At 45.7% G+C, this 23,037-nt stretch overlaps 1 protein-coding gene across 1 annotated transcript in view; it reads left to right on the top strand.

Annotated features, from left to right (window-relative positions):
• The window catches only part of Orc1 (origin recognition complex subunit 1), a 34,876-nt gene that overhangs the window by 7,691 nt on the left and 4,148 nt on the right, over nt 1-23,037 (top strand). Inside the window, exons 6-16 of the mRNA XM_075672472.1 lie at nt 572-832; nt 2,217-2,525; nt 3,423-3,686; nt 7,821-8,022; nt 8,505-8,683; nt 9,458-9,559; nt 11,126-11,297; nt 14,702-14,959; nt 16,350-16,469; nt 17,746-17,924; nt 19,772-19,896. Of these exons, the coding sequence (XP_075528587.1) occupies nt 572-832; nt 2,217-2,525; nt 3,423-3,686; nt 7,821-8,022; nt 8,505-8,683; nt 9,458-9,559; nt 11,126-11,297; nt 14,702-14,959; nt 16,350-16,469; nt 17,746-17,924; nt 19,772-19,896 (2,171 nt within the window). The remainder of the gene's footprint in view (nt 1-571; nt 833-2,216; nt 2,526-3,422; nt 3,687-7,820; nt 8,023-8,504; nt 8,684-9,457; nt 9,560-11,125; nt 11,298-14,701; nt 14,960-16,349; nt 16,470-17,745; nt 17,925-19,771; nt 19,897-23,037) is intronic.

The following is a 23,037-nucleotide window of genomic DNA, read 5'->3' as shown; positions in this document are numbered from 1 at the left end:
GCAAATTGACGGATCTGGTCGTGTTCACACTATAGTCACTATAGTCAGCAATACGTCTGCGTACGTATGATGTGCACACCAGCTATAACAAAAAGGTTAAAGGGCACAACTTTTGGTTTTGAATTTCAGCCGTAGTTGCCGTCCACAGCGATGTATTATTCTGCAGGTGTGATTGTTAGCGCGTATTGTATAAATTCTGCTTGTCTGTTTAGGATAGCCAAACCTGGGGAGTGGCCCCTTAAATTTAACATTGACGGTGGCTTGGTCATTGATGAGTGTTACAACACTACCATATTTCATTAGTCATTCGAACAGATTTGACTGCCTTTGAGAACCTGTGCAGATAGGTGAAGCACAGCACATACATTTAAATTGTAATGAACTGCTTTCGCCCCTGAAGTTTCCCATCTGTTTGGCGCTACTACTGAACACACAACATTTCTTATCAGGTCCCTTTTTGCGTGGCCACTCCAAATATATCTTTAAAATATGTGTACTCAAACTAAATATTGCAGTTTACTTTCCCTTCACTCACGATTCTCCTTCTCGCCTCCTTCTTTTCATGTTCCAGCACTTACGCATCACCAGTGAGACACCGCAACCGTGATATCGGGCTTTTGCACGATGACGTGTTTGCAACACCCACACGTAGCGCTGACGTGCAAGTCGTAATGCGGCATCGCAAGTGCCACACGGAACCTGGGAGGGCAGCGTCCCGCAGCAAGAGCGCATCATCATCGTCACAGCGGCAGCACCACGAACCCAAGTTCTCGCGGTCGGGACGCTTGCTGAAGAATTCGCGACACTTTGACTCGGATGACGACTGTTCAAGGTTGGTACCTACACGTTATGAATCTTCGCATCTGTTGCTCATTAAAGAGATACTAAAGGCAAATACTAAGCCAACGTGGACTGTTTAAATACCATTCTAGAAACCTCGCAATATTTGTTTCATGCGAAGGAAATACTTAGTTTATGAGAAAGTTGCATCTGAAGGGTCCGAATACCTTTTTCGAAATTCAAACTTCCCGCCACTCAACCGGGGGAGTGGTGCTGTTGCATACGCCATTACCACCCTTTGCTGCCGTTAGTTTAGTAAAAAGGCGCCCGACAGATGGCGGTTCCGAGCCAAGACGGTGGATTTGCAGCTGCTTTTTGGTCAAATGTCGTAGACTGTTCTGGCATCCTGCGACATCACATGGAAGTTGAATTCTCTGCTACTTGCAGTTTGTGCGAGTTTCTCGAGCAAGCAAAACCAGCGCACCACTACGCGATAACGAAACTACTGAACGCGAGAGCATGGGTGGTGCTGAGTTGAGCGAAAGCGCTTTCAACCACCTGCATCATTGTCAAGGGTAATTTCAATGAGTTAATCTAAAAATGAAACAGAAATGGACAAGTAGCATTTTATTTCGTCTTATAATACAATACAAGGATGTTTTTTGCAACAAGTGGTTGAGTACTATAGTGACAGAATTTAACTCAGGATTGCTTTCGTCATCAACTGCTTGAATGTCCCGGGGGAGTCTCTAATCATGTCCGGCATTTACCTCAATTTCTCGATTATTAAGCTCTCTTCAAGATAATATTGATGCCTTAGAGATTCTCAAGCACTAATCTATCACTTTAGCTTGACTTAATATTTGCCTTTAGTGTCCTTTTAACAAGAACAAGTGATTACCTGAATGAAACACAAAGAAATGCAGAGTGATCTGTGCAGACTACTGTGCTTAATAAGTGCTTTGTGCAGTGCGCCCAAGAAGCTACACTACAGAGAAGGTAGGCGGGGCAGACGGTGTATTCTGTAGCTCCTAAACAAAGTTCTCATCTGTCCCTGTTGTTTTTTGTGATGGCTCGGTGTTTTGCAGCTCTCAGCTATTGAGCGCTATATCGAAGGTCTGGCTCTCGACCCCACAGTGGTCACATTCCAGTGGTGGGTGACCTTCGTGTGCACATTAAACAACCTCATGTGGTCAAAATTAATCCCTGTCCCTACACTACGGCATCTCATGGCCCCTGTGTTTCTCATTAAAACTCATTGGTTGAAGTGGAACCTTCCAATGCATTAACCATCTGTCAATGACTGTGGGTGATGTTGAGGCAGAACAGTTCACTGTCTTGCCACTTCTCTGATGGAAGTGAGGCAGTGCTTACTCTTGTGGAGTACCTGTATGCTGCTGCTGCTCTCCTTAAAGCCATTAATTGTCTTGCCGCAGTGAGTTGCCAAGGCAGACGACACCCCGGAGCAGACGTAAGCTCGACATGAATGCAGCATCCGGGCAAGTGACTGCTGTAACCGTCAAGAAGGAGCATTCTGACATCCGTGATGACAAAGCCACTCCAGAGAAATTTCCTGCACTAAAGGACAGCAACGCTGCAGTCGTCGTTGAAAAAAAGAGGAGCCGGTCGTCTCGAAGGTCCCAGAAGAACACGCTGGAGCTGTGTGCCAAAGCAACCAGGACGCCACGTAGCAAAAGCCGTGGCGTGGCCTTTTCGGAAGTACTTGACAAGGCGCCGAAAGTTGGGTGAGTTCTTGCATTTTGTTTTTGCTTTGGCTTGTGCCAAATGTGGCAAGCTTGCAAGTGGGCACAATCTCTTCTTATGATTGCCAGAGTCTGGGCATGCTTTTATTTTTTCTATAAGATCTGGTGCTGATTAGATCTCTGTTTTGTTTGGGAGCTCTAATGCCACTTCTACATTGGTTTTCTCCTGCTAACCCATAAATAGTGCGTGCTTGTTCAACTTGAGGGTGTGTTAAAATTTTCCAAATGCTGCTAAATGCATCAATGGTGTGCTTTGGCATTTTTTCAGCTTCTTGATTAATTCGACCTGACGGATAATTCAGTAAGCCGGCTGCAGTTGCTAGCTTATTCTGCACAGTACATATTGTAGTCGGCAAAAATTTTAAGTGTGATCAAAACCATGAGGAATAGGAGCAGTGTACATTCTTTGCATGATTTCAAGACCGCTGCTGTAATGATCACATTTCTTTTTTAAACTAAAAGCTGCAGTTCTGGTGGTTCCCATGGGTAATCCTGTGGTAAAGCAAAAGACATGCTTTATCCTTGCGAAAAGGCTACATGTAGCTGAGATATGTAGTCCATAATCATTACAATGGATCTGCATGCAATATACCTTCGGATACAACAGGCCATACTTCTTACATAAGTTGGTCTGCCTGGATTAATAACGCAACAAATTTCACTCTTGAATCCAGCTATAATAGATTATTGGCTACAACAGGCAAAATCTTGAGCAATATTTCGTCTAGGTAAGGCATGTGCAATGTACTTTGCTGCGCCAACGTGTTGTACTTGTCACGTAGTGCCTGTATCTAACTCTTGCTAGCCGTGCCCTTGCCCCTTTCTTGTTTGTTAATATCTCTCCTTCCTTTCCCTTTTATTCCCATGTCTCCCGAGCAGGTCATGCGCATCCCCAGTATCGAGAAACGCGAGAAAGGCGCGGTCCATGGTGGATGAATCTCGCGAGACAACGCCATCCCGCAACAAGATGGCCGACCACTTGCAGCAGGCTCGGGCTGTGAAGTGCCACACAGAACCGAGGAGAGGTGCAGTTGCTAGCGCCCTCACTCCCAGCAGACCTGCATCGACGAGGTCTGGCCGCAAAGTGAGGAGCGTGCGCTACACCGAAATCTCCTACTCTGATGACGACGACGTGTTCACAAGGTTCGTTTATTGTTAGTGGCCTGGTTTTCACTTTCCCTATTGCATGTTCAGCCATTCCTGCAGTTCTTTATTGTGCACTTTTTCCAAGCTGATGTGGCTGCTGGCAACAGTGAAGATGAAGACGAAATGTGGTAAAGCGGGGAGCAAGCTCACTCTTTGTTTAAAGAGGAAGGAGACACGGAGAGAGATTTGATAAGGCTTAGAATCGAGCGTAGCTGGCTAATCCAGTAACACCATCTCCGCTCGTGTGGGTTATGAGGCAACATCACAATTAACAATAGTATTATTCACAATTGAAGCCTCCCCTTGGAGTATGTAGAAATGGGAACTTTTTCAAAACTGTAATACCTGTGCCACACAGGCAAAGTTAATGCCATCAAAAGTCGAAGACCTTAAGTTTCTTAATGCCGTTATACAGTCGCCTACTGATTTTTCGGACTCCAAAAATTCGGACATGCTCGATTATTCGGTCTGCTTGGTGGCGCTGCCATTCTCCCCATAGACCATAATGTATAACAACTGCCGAAAGTTTGGACACCTTGCAACCTCTCGTCTGATTTTTCGGACACTCCTTGAGCCAACTCGATTGAGAGCACCATGCACCGACTCTGACCGGTGCATGGTTCAACTTGCTGAACGCCATTTTTGTTTGTGCGACTGGTGTCGGCGTGACGGCGTGGTGGTGTTTGCTTTGTGTGCTGTGTTGAGGTTGCGGTGATGCAACGTGGCATACGGAAAAATCGCGTCAAGTGTCTAATGGCACTGACAGTGCCTGCGCAGACTGCCCTAGGGAATGCCGGCAAGCAGGTGCAGGGAGGCCTAGGATTTGTCACCTTCAGATGTGCTCCCTACTGACGCCGAGAATGTTTTGCCGAGACCTGCGCAGTGGTTGCATTGCGATTCCGAACACCGTCTCATTTGACAGTTTCACAGGTGCTGACACTGTTTTACTGACATGCGTAGAACTCGACGACGGCACGATCATTCGTCAGGTTTCTGCTGCACCGCGAAACGATGACTCCGAGTCGGAAGATGATGCACTATGGGCTACGCTGCCGTCGCATGCGGAGCGTGTACAAGCAGTGACTGCTTTCAGCCGCCTATAGGGACCGTACGACCCTCTCCGAGATTCAGGTTTATCTGATTGCGCGTAAACGAAACAGCGTGCAACGGTGCATTCATGATTTTTTCAAGCCTACTGCCGAGCCCGAATAAGTGCGTGGAAATAAAGGATTTTTTTTTTCTTAATCTCCTTTTCCGGACACCTGTTTATTCGGACATTTCCGCAGTCCCCGTGAGGTCCGAATGCACACTGCAGCCCAGCAGGTCATCAATGATGTCCGCATTTGAGCTCGTTGTGGTAGGCGGCATATCTTTAATGTCACGAGAAAGACTTGTTGGAGCCAGTAGAGCACTGTCTGGAACGCGAACTAAACAGACAAGCGCAGCATGGCAGAACGCTGTGCACAAGGCAAACTCAACAGAATGGCGATAGCAGACCAGGCACGGGGTTGCCAGGAAAGGATGTGATGATCGCAATGTTGATGCGACATCACAATTCAGGCAAAGCCTGCAAGATCGGCAGTTGCAGTTAAATCTCAGAGGTGTAGACCAGCTATCAAGGCAAGGCCTCAGAGATTACTGTCTAGTGTGTAATCTCTGAGGCCATACTTGATGTCTCGCCAAAGTTGCCAGAGGAGATAATGGCTTACGCTACAGCCACACACAGAGTCCGGATAATCGAGTGCAGAGCTGGTGGCTGTCCAGAGTATAGGTGTCCAATACATTGATCTGCGACTGTTTATGAATTTATCATGAATCAATCCAGGCAGAGTTAAATGAAAACTGTGAAGAGGGTTGCAACTAGGACACATACCTGCCAACCCTCCCGCAATTCCCTTAAAGTTTACAAATTTGAGCTCATTCTACTATGTGCAGTCACTTTTCATTACAACGGACTCTGATAATCCGGAAAAAGAATGTCCATTTTATCCAAAGACGCAAATATCCGAAACGCTTCACTTCCGAAACTTTGGTCGCCATGTGTAACAATGTTATAGCAAAGTTTGAGTGATGAACACCCAAACTAAATAACAAACAAACAAAAAGTTGCAGTTTCGCCCAAAAGGTGAAGCATCGATTGCGATAGCAAATTAGTAGACAGCTATGTGTACTAAAGGTAGTACGTAGTTTTATCGGCCGTATAGAGTTGTAAACATTTGCTTACTAACTAAGTAAACAAACACAGTGTCACGCGCGCAGGTAAACATGAACACGTCTCGCTCTATGACCACGGCAAGTCGCTGTCAAAACACTGGAGTGAGGAAGTGCGGCAGCAGCAGTGAGCGAATTGACCTTCGTGCTGTCTCTTGCTTCAATGCGAACTAAAAGTCGAAAGCACAGCGCATACGAAGCTGCCGGCACTGGGCACACTTTGTCAACATCGCCGATCGCTTTCAAGAAATGGCGGCCGCGCCTAAGCAGCAGCCGCTGGAGTAGTATCCCCTTTTCCTCGCCTCCCCCCATGCACATGCGATATTGAGCCGCGATAGGCAGCTGACCCTCGCAAGTCAGTTGTCAGCCCATGTTGACATGGCAAAAGTCCATTTTTTGCCCCTGATTTTGACAAAAGCTGCCACTAATTTCATTCACTGTAGCCGATAGTTTGTTGTAGCACGGTCTGTTAAAAGCGAACTTTGTTGCAATAATAAAATAAGTAGAGCAAACTAAGGCTGAAATATGGTCCTTTATATGCGAACGTCTGTTGTACATGGGTCCGTTGTAACAAGCGTAGACTGTATATCTTATGCTTCGTCAGTTTTACGAAAAATAAATTATGTTTGCAAAAGAATTTCGCCCATCAAACAGTCTCCGACCATGCTCTTGGAAGTGTTCTGATTGTGAAAGGGTACCAGAGGAGTACGATACGAACCTGCATATAATACGGATATAATACAAGGCGGTATTTGGACAAAAAAAGCGAATAAAAGTTTCGTTTGCATACATTATACAGGTGCGGCAAACTCAGCGAAAACATTTATGTTGTCAAGTACGTTCTTTATTTCGCGAAATCCTCAGCGCAAGCGCACACACGCAGTCTGCGTTTCGTCCCTCCGCACCGCCTTCAGCTTGCTCCGCTGATTACTTCACTCACTCAGTTCATTGTCGCACGCTCACCACATGCCGACCGCGCACACACGCCTTCCATGTTCTCCCTGCCCACAACACACCATTGCCTACCATCCCGTGCCTGCTACTCTACACAGTTGCCTACCATCTCGTGCCTGCCACTCTACGCCACATGACGTCAGCCCGGTACCCTCACAATGTACATCAGACTTCACTCTTCATTCATCTTTGTCCTTAGTTACACTGTCTTCAAACAGTTCATTGTCAGAGAACTCTTCCTAGAGACAGTCATGATCTGTGCAGTTGAGCTCGCTTGCTATGTCAGCACATTATCGTTATGGCAGCCAAAGTCGTACCATCTCTTGATGGCACTTCCTGTTTGCTAGAAGATCATGAGGACGATTCAGCAGTAATGAAACCAAAACTTTGAGGCCGATTTCTGGCTGAAATGTTGGTTTGGATCTGCGTATAGTGCGAGGCGTAAATTTCGGACACTAATAATAGGAAAAAAATTCTCGAAATATATGTCCAGATTTTTACAGTACTTGCATTGAGCAAGTTTATTCGTATTGCTGAAGCGGCCGAAATACAAGGCAACAGAAGAGTCTCTGAAAAGGCGACTGTGACTTAGAAACATTGTGTTGCTTGTCAGTTTGTGCTGCGCTTTGTTGGCTGCTGCTTGTGTGTTGTATCTAATGGCAAATCATCGTCAATATAGTGTATATGTATTCCACAAAAGATGTGTGCTTAGAGCAAACCTTGTTTGTTATTACACAAACAACCCAATTACACTGTACTACAGGCTAAAAGTTAAATGAAAGGCGCTGACAGCTTAGAGTTATGAAGAACATATTCTGCACAGTGCACATTGAAGAAGCTACTTATAATTACTAATCAACTTGGCTTGTTTCGTCGTCACTGTTGGATTTTAATGGTTAATATTGTTAATCCTCAGCAGATGTCTCTTTGTCGTAATGTTGATTAAGCATGGTTATTGCAATCTAGTGAGACGGAGCGGAAGCAGACTCCACGGAGCAGACGGAAACTTGACCTTGGGGCGAAGCCGAGAAAGTTGCAGCTCAACAAGGGAGAGGAATGCGACACAAGTGACGATGAGGACCCCAACTTTGATGAAGTCTTCGCAAGCTCCTCTTCATCCAGTGATGAAGAGGATGATGACTTTGAGACACCAAAGAAGCAACACAAGGTATGTGGATAAAACAGAAATATGTCTATGAGAGAATGCTGAGTGGAGTAGTACTTTAGGGTTGAAGTAAAAGCAGAGCCAAAGTAACCTTAAAAGCTCTTGGAAATCAACAATAATGTTCGTTACTGTCAGGTGCACGCCAAGATTCTTGGTCTGCCGTGCTTTCATGCATTGCTTCACATCTGTGCCAGCAATGTTTCAAGATACCCTGAAGTGTTCGAAAATTCTTGCTAACAATTCACAGCGCAGGCCTTTGTCCTTCTGTTTTCTGCTCCTTCCCTGTATTGAACAATGTTCACATAAATCACGTTAGTTTAATAGTTATGCCTTTTTTTTTCCCTCTAATGTTACTAGTTATATTGAAGCTGTTTTCAACTTGAAATCGATGCAATATAGTTTCTAGTTCATAATGAGAAGCATTTATAATCAAGGCCTGTGCCACATTTCTTTCCTTTCTCTCTCCTTTTTTTTACTTCAATCAGAAGCTGCCCTCAATGCGAACTCCACGCACCTCTGTGAAGAAGTCACTTGCCGGGACTCCACGGACTCCGCGAACACCACGAACCCCAAGGCTGTCAACACTGTGCCTCACTCCGTCTATTCCAAGGAGGAGCCAAGCCATTGAGGGACCGCAGACACCACTCGACATAGCCAAGTCACGGTGAGACGTGGGTTGACGATGCCTTTCCTTTGATGCTCTTGTAGGCTCGGAGGTGCACCTGACAATGCATCACGGTTTAAAAGCATGCAGAGCTTATACAAAGCACTTCAGTGCTTCTGTTTTTAAATGGGACAAATTGCTGCGTCATGCATCTTGTTCCGCTCATAATTTAATGCTGTTAAATCAGCGTGAGGATACACAACAGTGATGCGCATGTGCCGAGCTCGGAGCCCACACTCGTGTTACAGCTCCAAGCCGCCCACGAAGCTAAGAACAAAGTTCATTTTAGCACCACTGTGATAGATGCAGCTGTGGTTGCCACAAACTGTGAAGAAACCCCGAAATCGATCCTCAGCTATCTCTTTCAGGCCGCACCTGCACTTGTGATGTCAATGCCAAAGGATCGCCTGCGGATGGAGTGGCAACAGCTCACAGAGTTGTTCCTCTTCCAACAGTATTCATTGCCCATCAACCTATTTCCGTTCAGTTGGCCGCAGCAGTTCACTGGCTGTGGCATTCTACTGCCAAGCAAAGGATCGGGGGTTTGCTTCCCAGCTGTGGTAGCTGCCATCCGACCAAGGCAAATGGCAAAAGCACTTGTGTAGTCAAAGAAAGTTGGGTGTTCGTGAACATTGTCGCTGACATTAAAGTGTATCAAAAGCCAAACAATAAGTATAATGAGGGAGTGAGGTTCTAGCCGAGTTAAAAAGCTTTGCCTTCAACGTGTCGCTCCTAATGCTCCTTTCCACTTTTCATCTGCTTACAAACTCGCAGACTGCACGTGTCTGCTGTGCCAACCTGTCTTCCGTGCCGAGAGCAGGAGTTTGCGGACATCTACTCATTCATTGAGGGCAAGCTGCAAGATGGTACAGGAGGGTGAGTCGCTGAAATTCTTCCCTCATTTCTTCTATCCTCTCACACAAAAATAGAATGAAGTGACCAATTTGTGGATTTATCATGAGAACGCTAGTGAAAACACAAATTTTTGTTTCCTGTTTTTAATTTTCATGCTCATAGGGAGATGAGATTTACATTCTTAATGCGAAAGTGCCATGTATTCTGCTTTCAGAACTAAAACTTTCGAGCTAGCCTGCAAGGCCCGCAGTGCGAGAGGCACCGTGAGAACATTTGTTGCCGTCCTAGCTTCATACACTTGTGATTAGGTAGTGCATTCATTCACACACGCTCATTTCTCGGGTGTGAGTGAGTGCAACTCATTGCTGTTTACAAATAAAGCTGTAGCTCAGGCCCTCTGTGTTTATGTACATATGAAGCATACAGTGGTAACGTTAGGGAACTGTTCAGCCGTTATGAATTAAATGTATTGCATTAAATAGATGTCAAGTTCTATAGTGACTGCTGGGATCAGATTATTTATTTAGGCACTTGGATGTTTCAGGCAAAAAAATGAAATTTCCCCAAAAAGAATACCATATTTATTCAAGTAAGGGGACCACTATTGTAACATGAGGGTCGACTTTGCAGTCAAGTTAAAATTAAAAAAGTAAAACCGTGGATGTAACGCTAGATCAAAGGAAGAAGAAATGGCACCTTTATTCAAGAGATCGCAATTGGCAAACAGAGGTTCACTTTCACGAAATTTCACCTGACTTGTCACGGAAAGCATCCCTGACAAGTATTTTTGGTGCTGTGGAAGCTCACTGTCAGTGCCAAGAGTGCTGTCGGCCGTATACTTTGAGGGGATTCGTGCCAGAACGAGCCAAGCCTTGCGAAAGCGAAACTATCTCCGAAAGTGATCACCCAAGAATCGCATCATCTCCAAGCTTGTTTGAGATTGCGTACTTCTTAAGAGGCCACAAAACCATTTCACTTGGAGACACTACCAGGTCGCTACGAGGTTCACAGAGCCCTTCCGGCTGGCCTCGGATTTAAAGAGAGCCTTCCATTGGTGTTCCCATCCGTGAATCGTTCAATCGTTGGCATTGAGTTGCCGAGTCACGGCAGTTTCCCACCCTCTCGGCCATCAAAATTGCTCGCCTCTCGAAGCCGGCATCATCCCAAATGCGCTTCGTTGTCATAACGTCACGAATAAACAGAGTCGAAGCGCGAAAGGCCACAGGGTGCTGCAGCACTGTAACCGTACCAGTCACAAGCACGGCGAAAATGGCGTCAGTTCCAACAGAAAACAAATTTTGACTTCGATCGATTAGTAGATTCGATCGACTGGATCGGGACGTGCAGGCTGCCGGCATAACAATATAAGCTGCGAGATTTAGAATGTTTGTTTTAAAATGATAAATTGTGCTGGACTTCAAATGTAACGCAAGGGTCGAGATCAAGCAATGGAAATCATGAAAAAAAACTCGCATTACAAACGAGTGAATACAGTAATGGTGCTATAAGTTTAGTCATGTATATGGGTAACAAACTCGGGTACCAGCGCATTCAGAACCAGGGCTCTTATTTATTTATACCTCACAGGTGCATGTACATTTCGGGCGTGCCTGGCACGGGCAAGACTGCTACCGTTCATGACGTCCTCAGAGTGCTGCAGGAGTCCGTTGACGGTGGCTACACTCAATCCTTCAAGTTCGTCGAGGTCAATGGCATGAAGCTCACCAACCCCGCACAGTGTTACAGTCACATCCTCAGGGTGAGTCGGACATTTTATGGTCACAAAGCACGTTCTCGAGGCATCCTGCTGGCATTTCATTTGCTGCAGTGAGAGGGTGTGAATTTGAACGATAAAGGTTCAGCAAGTTAACTTCAAAAGTGCCTTGCAACATTGCATGGTAAATAAACTCGTCTGCACTCTATTTCATAATTAGCAGGCAATGCTGCTAAGGCAAGTGTATCGTGATTGTAGCAATGGACCACTTCGCTCATTTTGTAGTGAACTGTCTTTTGACCTGTGACAGTTTTTGCCTCTCCTTGATTTATTAAATGTTGGTGTTAATGTTATGTCAAATCATGTGTTGTTGTTTTTTTTTCTTTGTGCTTCCAGTATGTGATTCATTATGTTTTGGCTGTAAATTTTGGCAATGTGCTGCGGAGGTTTTACAATTCGTGCATTTGTACAAGCTGTCACTCCGCTTGTTGTTTCACAGTTATAGTAGTTTAGATCTGCCATGTCTTCTTTGTAACAATTGCTTCATATGTTGCGACTGCACAGCAATGTGTGAAGCCAGCATTGCACCAAAGTACACAACACATTCCAATTTCTTGCTGTCGTATAGCACGCAGCACTTATTGGTTTAGAATGTGGGTAGTGAAAAATATCACTCTAGCTTCCGCAGCGTTGTCTGCCTAGTAAGAAACAGTTTAGTACTTGTGTGAACACCTGAGTCAAATGTTACTTCTGTACAAGCAAACAGTAAGCTTATACAGTAAAACCTCGTTAAACCGTACCCGCTTGAACAGTAGTTTCGTTTTTAAAAGTAGTAAAGTCAAATCCCCGACTCAGTGGCGATTGAACATAATGTGTTTTGCATCCGCATAAACCGTACCAGCTTATTGCGTACATATCGGTTAACACGCAGTGTTTCCACTTTTCGGCGCGGAAACACGGCAGTGCGTCGTCTCCATCGGGCGGCCCGTCCTCGGCAGAACAAGCCTCAGAGATCAGAACGGCCTCCAAGCGCCCTGTGCATTTGCGCATGAAGCCACATCATCAACATAATTTCGGCGCCGTGCCAGAGAGCATTGTGGCGGCATGCAAACAAGGACTCGTATCATACTGAAGCTCAGATAAAAAAAACTCCGGGTGCTCAGCATAGAAGAAAAATTGGACATCGTTCGTGCTATCGAACGTGACACTGCTACTGCGTGACACTGATACCGTGCTGCTAGGCCGCAACGGCACCAAACGAAATTAACACTTTTGTCGTGCGAAGTGAATAAATACTGCATGTTCTTTCCCCTTCCATCGCACTCTCTCCGAGTTCCATTTTTGACAGGTAAGTGGGCGATCTCATGCTATTTCGGTTAAGCTGTACTACCGTATAGTACGTACTTTTTCCGAGCTTCGGCCAACTACGGCTAAACGAGGTTTCACTGTAGTTCTGCTTAAGATGAACAGCTACCCTTTTCTTTGACTTCTTGAAATTCCCATCACCTTTCCTGCATACTTCAATGCACTGATACAGTTGACTTCTGCTAATTCAACGCTGACAGACAGATTGCTGTAGATCAGCCCATTGATCTGGACTTTTGAAAAGAACATTCTTATTGCAGTTAGATTCTTTCACACAGTCGTTCCATCCACTTTCGTTGCGTTCTATGTACACCTTCACAAACTGCGAGCCGTGACACTTGCTACTGAGGGGTCGGCTTTTCCACAAAGCTTAGACAACTGATGACTGAGCGCGCTTTACAGGGGAAATTTTGCCTCCAGCACGAAATTGTCACAAAACTCCGCGAAAAATAACACATTAGATTACATAGAAATAAATGCTAAGAACTGTGTTTGCTCCCACACAGCCAACAATGTATTCGTATCCAACTGAATATTCAAAAAGGTTAATGTGCCTCTTTTCGAATCGAATACAGATATTAAAAATAATATTCGATGGTTTTCACATTTTTTGACTATTTGCACACCCTCATTAAATACCATAATTGGACATCTTGAGCTATGGTTATTGCTTGAAAATCCTCCTGTGCTGGTCGAAAATATGCATTTTTGACTGGAGGTGACAAGCTCCGCCAAAACAGACACTACCACTAGGGGGGTCACCGAGGGGTCAGGCTCTTGCATGCTGACTGGTCAAGTTCAATTTATCTGGCGAAAGCCAATTTGGGATTGAAATAACAAATGTTTTGGCCCATAAAAATGCATGGGGCACCGGCCAGAACCTTCGGTCGGGTTCTAACTAAGCAAAAAGAAATCAGTTTAACTGGAGTCGAATGACGGAAGTCTACTGTAAACACAGTGGCTATTGGCTTGACTTTGCAAGTCACGACCTTCCAGTAGTACTAAAATGGATAAATCTCGTGAATGGTAAGGCAGTGGCACATATAGGGGTGGAGAGTGATACCAACTGCTATAACTATGACCTCCTAGGTTGGGCAGGTCAACAAAAGTCGGGGACCCTGCTGATGCTTAATTTCAGCACAGTGATGAGAAGTGGAACAAGGTGCAGCATTTGATTGGTAATAACTCTGTCTGTACGAGGCTATTTTGTGGGAAATGTTCATGAGGTGACGTCCTTCAGCATTGGAAGCATTTCACTCCTTTCTGAAAAGGTTCGTGGGCACCTTTGCTATGATTCTTTAGAGGATTTCTCCCTAAAGGGAAAGGAGGTCTAGAGGGGGTGTGTTTTTCCTAATGTTCACATGTCAGAGGAACATTTATCATACATTATGCTTTCTATCCCAGCCGCTTTTACCAAGTTAGGTAGCCATGTGACATTGTTTTTGCACAGACAAACTTTAATGTACAGTCATAAGCAAAAGTTTACTTACCATGCAGCCCCATGCCAAACTGCATCTCTGTACCACCTACTAATGCTACACCTGCTGTTGGGAGCAGTGCTAGGACAGGAATGTGTCCTCTTGTGGTTCACTGGCACATGAATTTTCTTGTGCCGTGTGACGCCTTTTCATTTCTTCATTCTGACACAAAGCGCCCAGCCCAGGTGCAAGTACTGATATAGTGCAAATGACGCTGCTCTCGAGACCGAGGCAGCTTACCACAGTTGCCAGAGCGCGTTACACGGGAAACAGAGAAAAAATAGAGAAGCCTCATACTGAGCGAGGAAACTGACACGAACAATTAACAAGAGGACACATCTTTGGCCTATTGTTGTCCTCGTGGCAGCTGATGCGCAGCTGATGCACAGTCCGTAAACCTTTGCTGCCGACTGTACGTGCCTGCTCATGCACGTTGCAAGTTTAAATTGAAGGAGTTTTCACCAGCAGCTCTGTGCCTAATTTAGTGCACGAAAATGTAGTATACTTAGATTCTCACATTGTGCTCTTTTGCGTGTTATGGCAAATTGTTGCGGGCCTAGTTTGTTTTGACACAAACTAAAGAAAAGAAAAAATCCTGTCTTGTAGGCCTTGACTGGAGAGAATGCATCACCAGAACAGGCGGCAGAGCTGCTGAGTCGTCGCTTTGAGCGACCTGGTCCCCGGCACGATCCAGTCGTCCTTCTTATCGATGAGCTCGACCTGCTGTGGACACGCAAGCAGCAAGTCCTCTACAACTTGTTCGACTGGCCCACCAAGCCTAGATCCAGGCTCATCGTGCTGACCATTGCCAACACAATGGATTTGCCCGAAAGGCTCATGTCGAACCGCGTCTCAAGCCGACTGGTGAGCTTTGGTATTCACCTGGCTGTGTAGCTGAATGCTTAAGGCATGCGTTGGGGCTAGTTGTAATTACATTATTGGGATGCCTCATTGCAGAGATATATCATATACTGAAGACACGAATATGAACAAGGACGCGCTTCTAACAACTCTTCCTTCATATTTGTGTCCCAATTGTGTGTCTAGTATATCACTGCTGTGCTGTATCCCAGTAACAATAGCTGAATGCCATTTTACTGCTGGAGGATGTGATAACGACTGATTGGTTCATTTATTATGGTGTTAGAAACGTTGGCAACTGATGTGTCCCTGGCTTCCCCCGAACAATAAGTTGTTGTGATGGTAAAAGGATGATGTGATGTGAACGAAATCTTTACAGAGTTGGCAGAACAGTTCGGTACCACAAGTAGGGAAGTAATGGAAGTAATTATAATAGCAGTTATAGCATAGACGGGTCATAACCCGCCAGATTCGCGAATTTCTGCACTTTAAGCGGTACCACACTGTAACCAAAACAGCATTTTTCCCAGATTGTGCACGTGTAAAACATGTAGACCAAGCTGACACGCATGTCTTGGAAGCGAACCATACAATCGAGACGTGCCCTCAGTTTCATTGGTGAGATGGTTCCTCCATTTCGCAAGTACCATACAGCCACTGCGAACCATTTTGTTGAGTCTGCAATCACAACTTTTGGCTCAGTCTCTCGACTAGGCAGCGCTGGTTAGGCCTCGCCAGAAGGGGTGTTGCGGGGAGCTTATCCTTGGTATACGTTTGTACCGGTAGATGAATATATGTTGATCTGTCGCAAAATCACGCTAACAGCCTGCACTGACGCCAGTGCATGCAAACTGGGGTTAGATCAGCCAGCAACTTCTGCAAATGCATATAGAAAAGTTTGTATGTGCAAGTATTGGTAAAAACGGCAAAAGCTCGCTTGTGTAACACAGTTTAAACGGACACAGTTGTGGAGTCAACGTTGTGCGCGCGATATATGCACTTCACGACAATGCGCATCACAACAGGCAAATGCAAAATGCACTCACAGCCTCTATCAATTTTTCCACAATACAGCAATTGTAAAAAACAACAAATTGATTTTACCATTGCAATTCCTTGTCCCGGCCTGCCGCACACGGGGCTGGCCTGATTTTTTCGACACCGTCCTTGTATGAAAAATACCTATCGGCGACTGCATTTACAATTACGATAAATTTTGAATCTGGCTATATGGCAAACCTGTTGTACATTTAACAACCAAGCAACAGTAGTTGAAGTTCCAGTTCATGCATGTGATGTATGTTCTGCTGGCACAGCAACACAACAAAGCCCGAGTCCATCTACTATCACTGTAGCACACCTCTTAATCCGTCTGTTCTTTTCTGTCCTGCAGGGCTTGACCAGGATGACCTTTCACCCTTACAACCACAAACAGCTGCAAGAGATTGTGTTGTCCCGGATGCAAGGCTTAGAAGCCTTCGATCCTGATGCTGTACAGCTTGTTGCAAGGAAGGTAAGGACGTCAACATTACTCGCTCTTGCTCCAGTATTATTTTTTTTAAGTCCTTTTTACTGCAACAGTGTTTAAGAGCTCGACAAAGGGTTGACTTTGTTCATTCATTAGGATGGAGGCAATGTGGCCGGCGCCATGGAGAAAGGATTGAACTCTAACGGGGTGGCTTTCTCAACCCTTTTCACAATGCATTAGTGCAAGGTGCAGTACGTGTGTCATGTGGAACACCCAATCGACAGACTGATCACATTGGTGCTACCACTGCAGCAACTGCGCCGAACTGCGCCAAAAGGCCAACTCTGCTACATCCCGCTACATTTCATCAAAATAAGGGAAATTGCGCCCACTCTGCACCGAAAGGGTTGCTTGCACTTTCAAAAAACAGAACTATGCCCTCAAGCGCCGTTTTACCGCGCCATCTAAAGTGGCATGGCATGGACCAGCAGCTGCATTAGCTTCATTGTGGGCCGAGTCAAGAGATCGTACTGATGTTTCTTGCTCGAGTTACCCCAACGCATGGGGGTTGCTTAAGCAACCTCGATTTTCTGGCGGCAGCGAGCGAGCGCGCTGGCACCGAGCCAGATCCCGCACTCCTGTGTGACCAATGTAAAACGGTGATCGAAGTTTTGGATGCTGTATGGTGTCTTGCTCGATATTTCGAACAAAACGCACATGTTGGCACAGACATGGCAGCCGTGAACAACGTTTCCGCTATTGAATTTGTCGCCTATCCCCCACTTTTCCTGGCGTGGCAATTTCACGATGTAAGAGTGGCGTACGGCCGCTTTCAAGATTTTGGTCGACTCGGCACCGAACACCAACTTTCGCCACTGGATACTGACGAAGCGCCGCTAGTTAAGCCTTGCTATATCGTATATGCAAGGCTACGCATACGTTCATGCAACAAAGTCATGCTGAATGTTTTCAAAACTCTTCTGAATTCTTGACATAGCACGTCTAAGTGCTTCCGTGATTTTTTAAGCACATCTTAAGACACCACCGCTTCGTCGCAGTCGACAGCAAGGACTACGATAAATTGGGGGGGGGGGGGGGGGGGATAATTTTTAGTGTTTGAATGTATGACCAGTGACCACTTACTGCTTTCACATGCATTGCCCACTGTAATAGCCCCATATAGTATAGCTTGCAATCGCTTTCATAAACCTGCTCTGAAAGTCCATTTTACTGCTCTGAAATGCATTTTTGGCTGCTCCGAAATGAGTCGGGCTATTAGCATCACTGCATTGGGCGTTGCCTTTTTTGTCCATTGAAACAGGTGGCAGCAGTGTCCGGAGATGCACGTCGTGCGCTTGACGTCTGCCGTCGTGCTGCCGAAATCGCGGAGCACTCGTTACATGAAAGTCCCAAGAAAACGTCGAGGCATGTAGTCGGTATGACCTGCGTCGACCGTGCCATTCAAGAGATGTTCTCTTCGCCCAAGATCCTTGCCATGCGGTGAGATCTCTCTTCTTTGTGTTTTAAACTGTTATATATTTTCTGTTTGTCAAACACCAGCAACATCACACAGCGGTAGCTGACTGTTGCTCCTTAAAATGCAGTCTGCAGAAAATACTAACCGGTTTAGGGAAGCAAACAGTCTTCTTCCTGAAGAACACATCTTGCATTGACGAAACTTGTGATGTGAAAGCATTTCCTCGTAGGCTGGACATTCCATGGTGGCTGATTGCCTTTGTCGTTTTGCAGCTGAGTGCAAGATTGTCGATTCAGTTCTCGGCCACTGTGGCTGCGATCCAATGGAGACAATGCAAATCCTTGTGTACCATGCTTATGGTATGGTAAAATTTTATTCTGGTCCTTCGGAACGCGCGTCAGCACATAGCGGGCCTCTCCCACGTCGGTACAGAAAGGCCGAGCCTCTCGGCCTTTCTGCGTCGCAGGCCCGATGGACAGCCCATAGCTGTGCTTCAAGATCAGGGCTGCTTAGGGCAGCCTCCCATTTGGACGACGCGAGTGCCTGTAAAAAAAAGAAAGCCCAGGCAGTCAAAATGCACCTGGTGTCTTCCACTCTGGCGTCTCTTGTAGCCCTTGAGTTGCTTCGGGTCGGTGAATTCCCCAATCAGTCAATCAGTGGCCAGCATTCAAGAAACAGTGACTTAAGATGGCAGCTTGTGTGGTAATTAGACGATTGACATGGCAGTGGCCTCTCATAGATGAAAGATACCGTATTTACTCGATTGTAATGCACACCTGTTTTCCATGACCAAGTAAAAAAAAAAAAAATGTCCGCAATTGCAACGCGCACACGTTTGCCATGGCCTAAACAAAGCAAAGTTCTTTACTTTGTTTTGTTCTTTGTTTTGTTTGTTACTTTGTTCTTTACTTTGCACACCTCATTCTTTCATACAGAAATACAACTTTCTCTCATTTGGAAAAACAAAGATTTACTCCCAATACACTAATGGTGCAATAAATAAAAAGTCGCAGTCTCGCCCGAAAGGCGAAACATCAATTCCGATAGCAAATTAGTAGGTAGCTATACGAAAATTAAGGATACTAGTTTTGTCAGTCGTAAAAACTTTGGATATTCGCTTACTAACTAAATTAGCAAGCATAGCGTCACACACGCACAAGCAAACATGAACACGTCTCGCTCAGTGACTACAGAAAGAAACTCTTTGTCAAGACGCTGGAGTGAGGAAGTGCAGTAGCGGGAGCGAGCAAATTGGTATTTGAGTGGCCTCCCGCTTCAATGCGAACTAAGTGACAAGAACACGGCGCAGTGCACTTAGAAGCATAGACTCTGTCTCCAACGCAGATCACTTTCAAGATAGGGCCTCTCCTGATTTCGCCAGTCAGGCACACAAGTTTCGGGAACTCCGAATGCCCATGATGGCGGCCCGACTTCCGTCCATCTCTGCATGCGTGATCACTCTCCTTTTAATTGCAGCATCATGATGAACTCAGCGTGTCTTTGCATTCGGCACTTCCATGCTGATAAAACAAACTCAGAAAACTGGAAACTGATCGGTTGACTAACCTAAGCGCATATTACAGCCCATGGAGGAAGCTACGGCAGCTATGCTCGAAGCGCATACGAGGTGGCCATTTTGAAATGGCAATGACAATATGGTAATGCAGATTTAGAGTTGCACTCTATTCCAAGGCGCATGCAACTTTGAGTAAATAGAGATTCGAGTAAATACGGCAAGTGAAGTTTCAAGAACATGATCCCAGATTTTTTTCTTGGTATACTTTCTTGCTAAAACCTCTAATGTTAAACGATTTGTATCTGTGCTGCTTCCAAGGTCATGTTTGTTGAGCGCCTTTAATCTGTTATACAGATGCCTCTCGCAACAGGAACAGCTCTTCATGCGCGCAGTGGTTGCCGAATTTCGTCGGACAGGCGTCGAGGAGACGACCTTCTCCAAGGTCTACAACCAGCACATCACCATCTGCAGGCTCGAAGGTAAGTCTTTTACAAACAAAGCTGGACAACTACCGTATTTACGCAATTGTAAGTTAAGGGGGGACGCGGGTCTTGAAACGGCAAAAAATCACAAAAAAGTCGATTTTCGGAAAAGTGCATTTTCGCTACGTTTATACATTCAAGAATCCCTCCGCGAAATCTAGAAGCTAAATTTAATCGGAAAATAATAAAAAATCGCGCTTAAAGGGGCCAGGGTGAACGCGAAATCAGCAAAATTTGGTCAAAAATGTTCAAACTTCGCGCCGTCACCATTTGCGAACGCGGTGGCCGATGGCCGCCATCTTGCGCTTGTTTTGAAGCTGTTTTCTTTGTGCGCATTTTGCACCAGTTCAAAATGGCGTCGGTGAAGGGAAACCGACGCTATCGCGTCATTTCTGGAGGATGCGTCCGTGCCGCCGATTGGCCAAAGCGCGCACACCCCCCGCGCGCCTCGCTCCTATTGGTCCGGTGCTCGTCGGCGCGCGCTCGACCGCTCACGCGGCTCGCTACGTTTGTTTATCTCTGGTTTCATCGCGCCGCTGTCTACGTTTGTTCAGCCGCTTGCTTCGCGACGTTTGATAAGATGCTCATTTCGCTGCCCGAATGGCTGGAAAAAGATTGTCGTCTCAAGGCTACTATGCGTGAAGCGGCTGCGGAATGCGCGACGGAAGGCGGCTAGGCCTGTCATACTCGCGGAGTTGCCGGTTGCTGGTCTGCCTGGACATTCTACCGGATCGAGTTCCGAGCTGCAAACTGGCACGTCTAGCGTCAACACTTCGTCCGCCCACGCCACGCGTGTTGGCACAGATCGTGCAGGCACCGTTTCCTTCACGACTGAAGAAAGTAGCGAGCGCGCAGCGAGCGCCGGAAAACGTCCGGAGCGCCGGACCTTCGAAGTGCGAACTCCAGCAAGAAGCGAGAAGCCTCTTTGAGCGCAAGGAAGCTGGCCAAAAAGCGGCAAAAAGATAGGATGTATCCAGATTATGCCCCTGGTGAATTTCCTTGAGATTTTATTGGTATGTTCTCAATAAAGATGTTGCAGAATGTTTTTCCTTGATTTCTCAAAACAACAATACCGACAGACTTCCAATTTTGGAGGTAAAATAGCTTCTGTCCTATTTCAGCTATCAACATAATTTTTTTTTTGCCAGAAAGATAAATGTATGCAGTAAGCAATATGCACCTTTTCAAAGCAGCACTCTTTTTAAAAAGTTTTTGAAATGGGTCACATGCTTGACATGTCAAGATGGCATTTTTTTCTCACAACTTTGATGAACTCTAACTCTTGCTCAGATTAGCCTAGAACATTGAATAATACCTTATGGCACTCCCTGAACATCCTAGATAGTCTTTATACTCAAATTACTGTGTTAGGGTTTTCTGTTTAGATGCTAATTTTCCTCCAAACAAAGGACTCAGCTTATACAATGTATTTAGAGTATATCAGAAACTACTTATCCTGTGGCAAAATTAATTATATTTTTTGAATCTGCATATTAAAATACACAAAGTGTGAAAATTTCGTTCAGATCTGTCCACAAATAAAAAAGTTGTATTTCAAGTGTAGCCTCCCCCCTTTTAACTCAAATGTAAGTCGACCTCCCCATATCGCGTGTGACAGGGGGAAAAAAGAGCATTCCCGTGAGCGCATTCCACAATGAAAGTTTATTAGTAGCTGGAATGGTCATTGCTGCTACGGTCCCACAACACGTCGTCGTCCAGCGAAATCCCGCATTTGCATACATACAAACCACACAGAGCCGTCAGGGAGGCTCTTTTGACATGTCCGGTTGGCATAAGTTCGCGGTCTTCTGTCGCCAGCTACTCGTGCTCACAGCGGAGCAAATCCTTAAAAGGCGAAGATCCAGGCTTGTCTCATGACTATGTCGCATGTCACTGGCAATGACCGATCACGCATTTCGGCGACATACGCTGCAAGCTTGGCCTTCAGCTCCGGAAACCTTCACCCGCGGAAACTTCGGTCCGACTTCGACCTGCGGAAATCTTTGCTTGGCGTCACAGGTGAAAATTTTGCTTCGCTGTCGTCGCCACTCGCACCACCCATTAAGAAACATCAAACTTGCAGCCCACTGCGCAGCTATTTGTTTCTTCAGCGTAAAGGATGGCAGCCCTCTTCAATGCTGCTGTGAACAAGTGCCGAATGTTTATTGGACTCTGAGCACTCTTGACAACTGAGGAAGCACGGAATTAGGACATGGCCGGCAGGCAAATCAAACGCATGAAACTAAAAAGCTACAAGGAAGGAGAAACGCGCGAGCGGTGTCTGCTCTTCATGAACTATCGACACACCCCCATGAGTGCTGTGTGCACTGTAAAAACTCTCAAAAATGTTGAAAAACCCTTCCGAAAAGCGAACAGACGTGCGGGATAGCGGAAAGCTACGGGTGGGGGCCGTAGAGCAAACATAAAATTGTAACTACGTTGTAGCTCCCCCGATATCCCGTTGGTCTCGCTTTTCTTTCTTCGGTTCCATGTTTTGGTTTTCAATTGTAAGTCTACCCCCTCACTTCAGATTTTCAAATTTTAAAGAATAAGTCGACTTACAGTCATGTAAATACGGTGCCGTATTTACCTGCATAATGATCACACTTGTGTAATGATCGTACCCCTAAATATTGTCGTCAAAATTTGACTTTTTTCCTTTCCCATGTAACGATCACACCCTAAACTTGCCAAAGTGATATGTCGCATGCCAAGTCTAGCTAATGATGATTGCGCTTGCCATCTGTCGAATGCTACGCGAACGACTCTTCAAGACATACCAAGCGATCTGCACACACTGAACATTCTTAAGCAGATGGCCCATTTCATTCCTTTCATCACTTTCCGCACTTCCATGAAAAAAAAGCTACAACCAAACTTGCCTTGGCTTTTTTATTTGTAGGCTTTATAATGGTTGTGGTCAACAATAACAAAAAAGGCGCTTTTTGATTCTTCTCCTCTGCACTCGTGGGCACGCAACAAATCGCGAGTGGCAACGATAGCACCACGTTTACACTGATGCGTTACAAGTGTACCCTATTCACGTGTCAACACTTGTAACACAGCTAAGATATTCGCCCACCCTTAGCAGAAGCGTGCCGTTTTAGGATAGTAGTGAGCACAAATGCCACAGTTTCC

Source organism: Dermacentor variabilis, chromosome 10 (assembly GCF_050947875.1).
Source record: "Dermacentor variabilis isolate Ectoservices chromosome 10, ASM5094787v1, whole genome shotgun sequence".
NCBI lineage: Eukaryota > Metazoa > Arthropoda > Arachnida > Ixodida > Ixodidae > Dermacentor > Dermacentor variabilis.
This window is presented reverse-complemented; position numbering and strand designations above follow the sequence as displayed.